Source organism: Tiliqua scincoides, chromosome 1, assembly GCF_035046505.1.
Source record: "Tiliqua scincoides isolate rTilSci1 chromosome 1, rTilSci1.hap2, whole genome shotgun sequence".
Taxonomy (NCBI): domain Eukaryota; kingdom Metazoa; phylum Chordata; class Lepidosauria; order Squamata; family Scincidae; genus Tiliqua; species Tiliqua scincoides.
In genome coordinates, this window is record NC_089821.1 from 263,686,174 (window position 1) to 263,698,828 (window position 12,655).

Here is a 12,655-nt window from a genome sequence, read left to right on the forward strand (position 1 = left end):
TGGCATCTGGCTGGTCGCTGCTGGACACAGCATTTGGGATCCTGTTTAGGTGCTGCCCCCATTTTCATTTGCAGCACATTGATAACAGGACATTGGATTAGATGGACTGTAACCTGATCCAACAAAGCAATTCTTACACTAGCACAGAGTATTCTTTCACTCCAGGACCGGCAGTTACTGGATATGTTTAAACAACAACCTCAGTACAAGAAAGCTAACTGAGCAACCCCTTAGAATGTTTAGTTTTCATATAAGGTCTTTAGAACTGCCCTTGGTCCCTTCAAGCTTCCTTTTTCCTCACATGTGAACCTGCCCAAGATAACACTGATTATTTCTCTCAGGACTTTCCAAGTAAGCAAAGGCAGAAAAAGCTTGTTCTTTTGCTCTTGTGAGACGAAACTGGCAAATGATATCTTTTATTGAACCAACATCTCTTGGCATAAGCATATACAGGCTCTTTGAGTTTAGTAACACGAACACTCTTTCACTTAAAAAACTTGCATAAACAAAAGAACCACCCCTCATCCATACATTTTATTGTTTGGGGCCAATATAGCAATCATGTCCCATAACAGATTATTGGATCTTGATCAGGTGACACACCTGAGTCCTTATCTATTGGGATACATTTTATTTTTAATCCTATCATATGTATTCTATTTGTAAAAAATAAAAACCTCCAAAAAAATTCAAAAATAAAAAGTTCTAAAAATATTTGTTTCTCCAATACAAAATGAAATTCATGTTAGAGAGTTACGCTGCAAGCAAAAGAGTTTGGCATTCTTCTTCATGAAACATATCTAGACTGATGCAAAGCATATGAACTGGTCACCCAACTACTTTTTAGAAGTTCATGTTCACATCAGAGAATTAAAAGATACAGTCGGCCCGTATTCTGCACACAGCAGACTTGCATGAATTCAACTTCACAAGGATGGCAAACCAAATACAAAAAACCAGCCATTTAAATTCTGCAGGCAATTCTGCCTGCCATTCTACTTACTAAATACATGCCTCATCGGAAGCCTGAGAGCAAACAATGAAGCTGCAGGTCCTGTCTGTAATTTTTAAAGAAACAGTATGTATTTTCTTGACAGCAGCGATTATCAATGAAATGTTAAGTATACACAATTCTGACTTTACACTTCAAACTCAGAATGTTATGCAGAATTTAGTTTTGCACTTAGCCACTCCTTTTGCCAAGAAGTTTTAGCACAAAGTAGACTGCAGAAGGTAAATAGTATGAGCAAACACAAGCTCAAGAAATTCATACCTTCTACAACAATTTCCCTCTTACCTTGTAGCTTCTTTAGGACAGCCACCTCCATCTTCAGGACCTGCTTTGGCTGCTGAGCTGATTCCACCTTCAGGGCCACATTCTCACGGGTCAGAAGATCCATGGCCTCATAAATCTCCCCAAAGCCGCCACCACCAATCTTCTTCAGCTAAACGGAAGACAAAACGTGATCCTATCAGTCAACTGGAGAGAGCCCATTGTATCTTTATAGTTGCGGTACCTTCCCTATTTGCTTCCAATACGTTCGCCCATAGAGGGCCCACAGAGGAAGAAAGAGGAAGCAGGTGGGAAAAGCTGGGACAGGAGAGAAAGAGGAGAAAGAAGGAAAAGCCTGTAACAGAGTCAGTAAATAAATAACTTTTGGTATTTAAATCTTGCATGCTATGGAGCAGTTACAAAATGATTTGACAATATCCAGATTCCATGGGTCAGCAAGCATTTTACTCACCACCCTTTCTGCCTGGAGTTGCTGCTGTCCTTTGGCATCAGACAATATATGGTGCAATGTTTCTTTTACTCTGGACTGCCTATCTAGCAAGTACAGCACTGCATACTTTAAGCACCTGCTTTTCTGATATTTTTCCAACCATTTCACAGATTCCACCCCCACCTTTCTTCCTGCCTACTCTTGAGAATCCCTCACTTCCATGGAAACAATGGAAATCACATTCCAGCAATTATTTACTGGCTATAGAATCTAATGCCCTCACTCTAGAGAGGAAGAAAAGCTCTGGTCTTACATTGCCTTGGCCCTGAAGGCCACAGGTTCTTCAAGTATCTTCTTCTAGTCACTGATCTGTCACAAGATGATACTGCACACAGTCCCTAGATTAATATTTTCCATCAGTGAATGCTGTATCAGAATGCTTTAAATGCTATTCTCATTCTCCGTTACCCCAGGGACCTGACAAGACATAATTTATTTTTTTATTTTTCACATTTTTATACTGCCCTTCTTCCAAGGAGCTTAGTGGGGTACAAAGTCCCTCCTTTTGTCCTCACAATAACCCTGTGAGGTAGGTGAGGCTGAGAGATATTGGCTGGCCCAAGGTCACCCAGGAAACTTCATGGCTGAGTGAGAATTTGAACCTGGATCTTCCAAATCTAACGTACTACTCTATCTAGCATGAATTGAGTGCAATATGTGCATTTGCTATCTTTGCAGATGAGACCAAGAAAGACAAATAATCCAGAAAATCATGACAAACTCCATAGAGTATTATTATTATTAACAGTATTTATATACTGCTTTTCAACTAAAAGCTCACAAAGCGGTGTACAGAGAAAAATTTAATAACTAATGCTTAACTCTTGAAAAGACCAGACTGAAAAAACCATTGATGTTGTCCAAAAAGTGGAAACTGCTCTTTCTGGTACAAAAGATTCTCCACCAGACTGGATGCCTCTGAACCAGCAGCCAGCATAAAACAGTTCAACAGCAAACTTCAGAATTCGAGTATTATTCCCAACCCAGTGAAATAACAATAAATCAGCGCTTTCACTGTGGAAATCACATTCTCATTGCCAAATCATGTTGTAACTGGTTATAAATAGTTATAAACAGTTATAAATTTTATAAAATCCACCAACCTGACTCAGAACTAATAGGGAAATTTGTCTTGGTCATAACACTGAAAGCCATTTGAACAATAGTTTGGGCTGGATACATTTGAAGGATAATATCAAAACATGCAACTTTGGAAGACTGTCTTCAAGTGTAAGTCAACCAAAGAAGGGCCTTCACAAATATAAAATCAAAGTCAATATACCTCAAAGAGAAAACTGAGTAAACAAAGATATAATTAAAAATAGAGAAATAAAAAAATCCCAGCTGTTCACTATGAATCCTGCACCATGTCCTCATTTGAACAAAAAGTTATCCTGATTTGGGGCACAATGTTCTCCTATCAGTAGACAGGTTAGCTTTGCTTGACAATATTGAAGGAAGGACGTTGCAAGTCCCCTACATCACCTCACAAGTCAGGCAATTGCTCCAAAATATGAGAGTCAGAATGAGTGTGCAAATTTTCCAAAAGGTCTGTTAGCTTGCTTGATTATGTAAAGAAAGGTGGGCTCAAATATGCTAAATAAATAGATAAAAACTAACAAGCTTAGGTTGACTTCACTACATCAAAACTGAGGACTGTTGAGCACACTGATAGTGCAAATCTATATGTGTCTTATGTGTCTGAATCCATGTTGGTATCCTTCAGTCTCAGAAGACTATGGTATCGCGCTCTGAATGGTGGTTCTGGAACAGAGTGTCCTCTCCAGTGCGCAAAGCCTGGGTAAAGTAGATATGGAGGATAGACTGTTACCCATGCAGCAAATCCCCCCTCTCCACGTCACTGAAATGGTCCAATGGAAAGGCAGAAACCAATATGGTTGGTTCCAGCGGCATCGGAGGAGTTGCCAGAACGTGACTGTGTTCAGCCATGAACTGCCTCAGGGACTCCGGCTCCAGATTTTGCCTCGAGGTTGACTCCTGAAGCCTTTTCCATAACTGGATGTAGCCACAAGGCAGTGAAGGTTTGGGATCAGAGTTTTCCTTCTCTCAGACGAGCTGCCTTCCCAGGCTGATGAGTCCCATCTACCCGGTGGCTGTTTAGTCGCCTCTTATGACAAGTACAGCCAAACTGAGGGCCTATTCTTATCCCCAGCCCCCAGGGGAACTGTCTGAATAAGTATGCCTTATTCAGTTCAATAGGGCTTACTCTCCAACATGTTAAAGATTACAGCCGAAAACTAGGGTTGATAATGCTACAGCCTCTGCCTAGTAGTGATGACAGAATTTTTATATGGCTTTGTTTTCACTTGGTACAGGATTATGGTTACGGACATATATTCTGTGTGATCACAGACCTTTTTACAAGGCCTTAATAAACTGATATAAAACATAATTACAAATGCAATATTACACTGATTTCCCATAAAGTGGTAGAATGTTCCTGGACATTAGGTAAGGAGTTTGCACAAATATTCAACATGCTGATACATTAAATGATTTATTACCTTTTCAAAACACCTAGGTCTCTGATTTGTGGCAACTATGTTTACTCACTGTTTGCTTCCAAATCCAATTCAAGGTGTTGATACTGACCTACAGAACCTGAAGAAGACTTGAGTTCCGCATTCCTTAAGGCTCAAACTGATGCATCACAACCCACAAGGGAACCAGAAGAAGGACATTCCCCCTTAAGGGGAGTGGCCAAGAAATTGGCAGCAATGCGACTGCCACAATCATGCTGCTGCCAGGCATGAAAAGGTTTTTTTAATTTACCTTATCTGGTTTTCATCACAAAACCAGAAGTGGTTTTTTATTTTTGCTTTGCTTTTTACAGTTCTTTGGAGGTGCAGGGAATGTTGCAGAGGGGGTCATAGGCTCCTCAGACCCTCTGGAGAGCCATGACAACCCTCAAGTAAGTTTTAAAAAAAAACAAAAAACCTTTCCTTCCTGGAAGGAAGCACAATTCCTGGAAGCAGCAGCACAATTGTAGTGATTAAGAACATAAGAACATAAGAACAGCCCCACTGGATCAGGCCATAGGCCCATCTAGTCCAGCTTCCTGTATCTCACAGCGGCCCACCAAATGCCCCAGGGAGCACACCAGATAACAAGAGACCTGCATCCTGGTGCCCTCCCTTGCATCTGGCATTCTGACATAACCCATTTCTAAAATCGGGAGGTTGCGCATACACATCATGGCTTGTAACCCGTAATGGATTTTTCCTCCAAAAATTTGTCCAATCCCCTTTTAAAGGCATCTAGGCCAGATGCCATCACTACATCCTGTGGCAATGAGTTCCACAGACCACATGCTGAGTAAAGAAAGTAAATATTTTCTTTTGCCTGTTCTATCTCTCCCAACACTCAATTTTAGTAGATGTGCCCTGGTTCTGGTGTTGTGTGAGAGTGTAAAGAGCATCTCTCTATCCACTCTGTCCTTCCCATGCATTGCTGCCCCCTCCCCTCCCCCACAAACACCAATTCTCAAACTGTCCCTGAGGTGAGGAGGTCCTGCTTCATTATTTATGTGCTACCAAAACACACTGTAAAGCCTTCTCATCTGTGGCCAACAACACTGTAAAGCTTACTGACAGGGGAAACCATGCCCAACATTTCAAACACATCTGGAACCAAACAGCACCTGGAAATGTTTGGTGGACTTCATGCACTGGGACCTAGATTCCTCCCCCCATTATCAGTTAGTGTTTGTCTTTTAACATGATATTGTACTATTTTATTTATTTAAATGTTTCATATCCCTCCTTTCTCTCCAAATAAAATCTCAAGACAGCATAAAACATGAAGAAAAAATAGTAAAATGCAAAAAAAGGAACAAAATATAAAGTGCAAAACTTGTAATAATAAAAAATAGTGCAATAAAAATATTAAAACAAATACAACCACAAACCCCAAAGCAACTTAAGAAGGGAAGGTCAGGTGGAAGAGGAAAGCCTTTAGCCCTTGCCAGAAGGCTAACAGGAAGGGGCAGTTCATAATCCCACTGCGAGGGGATTCCATAATAAAAGTGCAGCTATAGGAAAGACGCTGCTCCTCACTGCCATCAATCTGGCCTCCGCCAGAGGCAACAGGACCCCTTTTCAGGCAGCTGGTTCAGAATGCGGCAGCTCATGTGGTTACTGGAGCTTGGCAATCTGATTTTGACAGGCTGCTGCTCTGGCAACTGCACTGATTGCTGATTAATTTCCATGCCAAATTCAAGGTGCTGGCTTTAAGAACGTAAGAACAGCCCCACTGGATCACGCCATAGGCCCATCTAGTCCAGCTTCCTGTATCTCACAGCGGCCCACCAAATACCCCAGGGAGCACACCAGATAATAAGAGACCTCATTCTGGTGTGCTCCCTTGCATCTGGCATTCTGACATAGCCCATTTCTAAAATCAGGAGGTTGCACATATACATCATGGGTTGTAACCCATAATGGATTTTTCCTCCAGAAACTTGTCCAATCCCCTTTTAAAGGCATCCAGGTCAGATGCCGTCACCACATTCTGCGGCAAGGAGTTCCACAGACTGACCACATGCTGAGTAAAGAAATATTTTCTTTTGTCTGTCCAGACTACTCCAGAGTACTCCTGGGACGAGAGTAATCACCCATACAGTCTGGCTTGTCCCCTTAGAATCAGATCAACTGGCTCCCAACCTGTTGTCCGGGGACCACAGGTGGTCAGTGAGACTCTGAGATCTACGAGATCTAAGGAAAAAAAATCGCTTTTGATTACTTCCAATGTCTCTAAGCAAACAGTCCCCAATGAACCTCTAGAGCAGGCAGAGAACAGATTGCCTACAGCTTGCAGCAAAAGCAGCAAACCACAAATCTTAAAAATCTCTATAAATAATAAATCTAATTTTCTAATTACAGGCAACCTGCATTATCCTCTGATTCGGTACCTGCGGATTTCTTCATCCACGGGTCCCTGAACCCGTGGTGCAAGCCATTCCAGAGACTCCAGAGGTAAGGGGACCGGTTTCTCTTCTCACCTCCGGAGGCTCTTCTGAAACCCACAGAAGCCATGTGCATGCGACCGTGGCCTCTACAGGTTTCAGAAGAGTCTCTGGACTGATCGAAGCTCAGCTCCAATCGGGTTCAGGGGGGTAGTGAAAACTGCAGGTTTAGAAAACCACAGTTTTCTTTACCTGTGCGGGTTCTGGGAATGGAACCCCTGTGGATAATGATCTCCTCTATTACAAATTTAATGTATTTTTGGTGTTCAGGGATGGGAGGTTACATGTGGTCCACGACAATTCCAATTTTTGCTTCAATGGTCCACAGGCTCCTAAAGGTTGGGAAACACTGCCTTAGATCATCTGGCAGGGCCCCGCTAAAATTTCCACCGCCATCTGAGGTGAAGGGGATGGCAGCAAGAAATAGGGCCTTCTCTGTTGTGGCACCATACTTCTGGAACATGCTTCCAGAAGATCTTTGATCAGCCCCCTCTGTGGAGCAGTTCTAGTGAGACTTAAAATAATGTCTTGTTACCTAGCTTTTGCAAGGGGAGGGGAGGGAGTTTATTTATATGATATAAAAAATAAACATAACAAAGTACCTTTTAGGGCAGAAAGGCAAGATTAAAAAATGATAAATAAAAAATAAATAATCCAAATGGTTCATTACAGATTATTGCACAATGCCTTTGTCTGAGCAGGACACAATTTATCCTAGATCAGAGCAGAATGTGTTTATATCGCTAGACATTGCCAGCTTTGTTTGCCAACAACAAAAAGAGGAAGAACACTGCAAAGAAAATCCTTCTTGGCATCATTGCCCTATTTTTTTTTCCCCCAGAGTCAGTGCAACAAAAACGAGCTTCAATGAACTCATGAAGATAGTAACCAGTGAAAAGGAGAAGACAAAGAAGTCCAGATCAGGTAGGTCATGCCATCAGTTCCTGAAGACACCAGCAGACCTGAAGGACCTGAAGGACCCTAACTGGGACACTGCCTCACTTAAAGTTCTCTGTCCCTTGTGGGAAAGGAGGGAAATGGGGAGAAACCCAAACTATGAAGCACTTGTTATCAGGGCCTAAACAAGTCACCAATGGTCAAAGATGGCAATTTTCAAACTGTAGGTCGCAACATAAGAACTTAAGAACAGCCCCACTGGATCAGGCCATAGGCCCATCTAGTCCAGCTTCCTGTATCTCACAGTGGCCCACCAAATGCCCCAGGGAGCACACCAGATAACAAGAGACCGCATCCTGGTGCCCTCCCTTGCATCTGGCCTTCTGACATAGCCCATTTCTAAAATCAGGAGGTTGCGCATACACATCATGGCTTGTAACCCGTAATGGATTACGGTTGCAACAAGTGGCTTGCAGGGCCAGTGCAACCAGGAAGCCACTAGGCATTCTGGAGTGCATCGTGCCTTGTGACTTCCACTTCACTGGTCACGTCATGCCCCAGAATGCCTTGCAACTCTTTAAGGCTGATCTCTACAATTCCTACATTTTACTTCCCAGCTCTGTTGCTACAGATTCTGTTCTTTCAATATTTAATTCCGTTCATTAAAACCCTCCATTTCTTTTTCATGCAATATTATTTTTCTGTTTCATTTGAAACTCTTACAATAAGAAAACAAGAACATTAGAATATAAAAAATGGTTGCCTACCACCAAAAGCTAACTCTACCGCTTATATTACAACTTGCCAATATTATATCATGTTAAATCCTGCTGAAAAGACAAATAACACCAAGGCCACTTGTTCAATGCACAGGTCAACTTCAATTCAGAATCATGTGCTGAGCTCAATTCTTAACAGTAAGTGATATACGCCTCATCTCCAAGGCAATCGTACACTGCTTATTGCAGTCCTGCAATAAAATATACATCTACTTCTGCAATACATTCAAGTTCATTTTAACACAGACTAAAAGAGTAGAGAGGATAAATGACTGAAGGACAATGGCTTATGAGTGGGAATGGTTGAAGAGATTGGCCCTGGAAATTTTCTACAACTATAGAAGCTGGTTCTTCATAGTACTCAGGTCTTTATTTTGAACTTCATCTACTAATTAGAATTACCTGCTATTAACCAGGTAATTTTATGTTATTACACAAACTGATTCAGAGGATACCATTAATTCAACTGGAACAAAGGGATTTGTGGAAATAAGGTACTTGCAAGATCTACTACTAAGCCCTTGGCAAGCAATCAGTTTTACCTGAAAGCAACTTTGAAATTAGAGGCAGGAGGCCAAAATTAACTTGTTTTATCAGTTTCCAACATCAAGTTCTCAGAAAGGCCTGACAGAAGCTTCTCCCTCCAGGCTCCTCTTTTCCATCAGGTTTATGTAACATTCTTCCATTTTTTTTCCAAACAAGACAACTTATTTCAAATTTTTTAAAAAGACAACTATAACCAACACATGGTGGGGAAGTCAATAAAGTCTTCACTTAGAGATAAAGCTATGACTATAACAGTGTTGGATCCACAGGATTCTAGGAAGGCAGCCCATGTGTTTTGAAAAATCTCTTTACTTTTATCCCCATCTACTAATTATTCCTTCAAATGAAGCCAATGATTGCAAGCGTGAGATCTATTGTCAGATCTCAGGGTTGAGATTTCTCCCAGTGTTGTAGGATGAGGGCTCTAAGCATCCATAACTCATTTCCAGGTGGAAAGTTCCAAACAACAGGAATATAACTTAACAATACATGCATATTTGCAACTGAAAATGCCTTTTCCAATACTATATATTTAGAATCCTTAACAACACCAGTAGGGCCCTAAACATCTTGACTGGTATCTCCACAGTGGCTGTCAAGATTCCTGGTGCTTCAGATGCAATGGCTTCACTAGGGGCATGGGGGATGTGGGCCACCACTGATGATGAGCACGGGGGTGTGGGACACCACTACTGTCCAAAATTTTTCACTGGTACTGCCCGCGAAGGTCGGGCCCCAACCAAAGGCTTAGGATCATCACAGGTATTGACTGATAATTGACGCAGTTCCAATAATAGCAGCTCTTTGCAGCTCAGCGAGTATAATTGCTGGTGCATTCAGTTGTTGCAAATAGTTGTCAAAATTTGCAGAGATGGTCCCTAGTGCACCTATGATTATTGGCAGCACTTTAGTGTGTTTCATCCACAATCAGGTGGTTTCTAGACACAGTTCATGGTACTTGTCTATTTTTTCATGTTCCTTTTCTACCACCCTGTGGTCACCAGGGATGGCAACATCGATGAAGGTCACAAGTCGGGAATTGTGGTCAATTAATGTGATATCGGGCATGTTGGCCTCAACACGTCGATCCGTTTGGATTCTAAAGTCCCAGAAGATTTTGATCTTTTCGTTTTCCAGGACTTTCTCTGGCTGATGTTGCCAAGCTTTTTCGGACATGTCGAAGCCATATTTTTGGCATAAGGCCCAGTGTATAAGTCATGCAACATCATCATGTCTTCGTTTATAGTCAGTATTGGCAATTTTGGAACATTCACAAATCAGATGGTTTACAGTCTCATCCCATCTTTTGCATCATCAGCTTGGGCTGTTGTTACTAGTACCCTGAATTATGGCTTTCATCACATTCGTCTGAAGGGCCTGTTCTTGGGCTACAAACAGGATACCTTCCATCTCTTTGCGTAAAAATCTGTCTCTAAGCCAGGTCCAGGTGGTCTGTTTGTCACAGATGCCATCAATGTTTTTTAAAAACTGTCCATGTAAAGGTTTGTCAATCCAGCTATTAAGCTGGCAGGTGAGTGTCACTATTTTGTAGTCCACTTTTGTCTCTGATTCAGAGATAACATTTTCACTTTTGACCACTTTTAGAAGTTTCTCCATACTGTTACATACATAGTCATGGAGGTTGCACTTTTCCTCCTCCACTGTTTGTTGTTCTTGTAATAAGCCATGACCTCCACTTCTGCGAGCTAAATACAGCCGGTCAATGTCACTTTTAGGATGAAATACATGGTGCACTGTCAATTTTCGTGTTTTCTTGTCCAGGGTCTCTAGTTTGTTGTTGGTCCAATCTATTATACCTGCTGGGTATCTGATCAAGGGCACAGCCCAGGTATTAATGGCTCTGATCGTGTTTCCAGCATTCAAGTCTGACTTTCGTATCTTGCGGACTCTTTTTTGGTACTGTTGCTGAGACAATATCTTGACTCTGTTGCTTAATATGACGTCTGCCTCAAGTATTCCCAGGTACTTTTTTCTGATCTCTGTTGCCAAGCGATCGGATATCTCCGGTCGCTAATTCAACTCCTACATTCTTGATTTTGCCACGTTGGAGTGTTATTGTGGCGCATTTGTCCAGTCCAAATGTCATCTGGATGTTGGTGCTGAATATATGTACAGTGTTCAGTAGGCTATTTAACTCAGACTGGTTTTTACCATACAGTTTCAGATCATCCATGTATAGAAGATGGTTGATTTTACCAGTCTGAGTTGAGACGGTGCAGCCACATCTAGTTTTACTGAGAATCGTGGATAGGGGAATGAGTGCAATATTGAACAGCAAGGGAGACAATGAGTCTCCTTGAAAGATGCCCCTTCTGATTTTAATCTCTCCCAGTTCCTATTTGTTGCTAAGGTTGTTGTCCACGTTTTCATGTTCTTTTATATATATATCATTAATGAGCATTATCATATCATATATTAATATATAATTAATTAATATAAATCATTATATATAATCATTATATATTAATTAATATATAATCATTATATATATAAATTAATGATTTATATTAATTAATTATATATTAATATATGATATGATAACGCTCATTAATTTTATATATATATAAAATTATATATATATAATATATATTATATATTATATATATATTTTATATAGCAGTTCGGTCCTCCGAACTGCTCGCAGCAAAGTCCAACAGACTGCCAGGAGATGTGCTAACAACTACTGGCTCCAGCTCTGTTCCGAGATACAGATAGCAGCTGACACGGGCAACATCAAGGGGATGTATGATGGTATCAAGCAGGCCCTAGGTCCAACACAGAAGAAAATTGCCCCTCTGAAGTCTGCAACAGGCTGGGTCATCCAGGATCGGGCGCAGCAGATGGAACGCTGGGTGCAGCACTACTCTGAGCTATATTCCAGAGAAAATGTAGTCACCGAAGAAGCACTGAACAACATTGAGTGCCTGCCTGTGCTGGAAGAGCTTGACAGTGAACCAACCCTAGAAGAACTTCACGTGGCCCTGGACTCCCTTGCCTTTGGCAAGGCACCTGGAAAAGACAGCATCCCTGCTGAAGTCCTAAAATGCTGCAAAGAGATCATCGTCACTGAGCTGCATGAAATCCTCTGTCTCTGCTGGAGAGAAGGTGAAGTACCTCAAGACATGAGGGATGCAAACATCATCACGCTGTACAAGAACAAAGGTGACAGGGGTGACTGCAACAACTACCGCGGCATCTCTCTCCTTAGCGTTGTAGGAAAGCTGTTTGCCCGAGTTGTACTAAAGAGGCTCCAGGTACTTGCAGAGAGCGTCTATCCAGAATCGCAGTGTGGATTCCGAGCCAACAGGTCCACCACTGATATGGTATTCTCCCTTAGACAACTGCAGGAGAAATGCAGGGAACAACGACAGCCACTCTTTATAGCCTTCATAGATCTCACAAAGGCTTTCGACCTGGTCAGCAGAGACGGCCTCTTCAAGATTCTCCCCAAGATTGGATGTCCACCCAGGCTCCTCAGCATCATCAGATCTTTCCACAAGGACATGAAGGGCACTGTTGTCTTCGATGGCTCCACATCAGACCCTTTTGACATCCGAAGCGGAGTGAAGCAGGGCTGTGTTCTTGCACCAACCTTGTTTGGGATTTTCTTTGCTGTCCTGCTGAAGCAGGCCTTTGGAACTGCA

General features: G+C 41.9%; 1 protein-coding gene across 1 annotated transcript in view; it reads right to left on the reverse strand.

Annotated features, from left to right (window-relative positions):
* Window positions 1-12,655, reverse strand: part of TTBK1 (tau tubulin kinase 1) — a 113,375-nt gene that overhangs the window by 82,157 nt on the left and 18,563 nt on the right. The window contains exon 2 of the mRNA XM_066611829.1: window positions 1,298-1,445. Coding sequence (XP_066467926.1) covers window positions 1,298-1,445 — 148 coding nt within the window. The remainder of the gene's footprint in view (window positions 1-1,297; window positions 1,446-12,655) is intronic.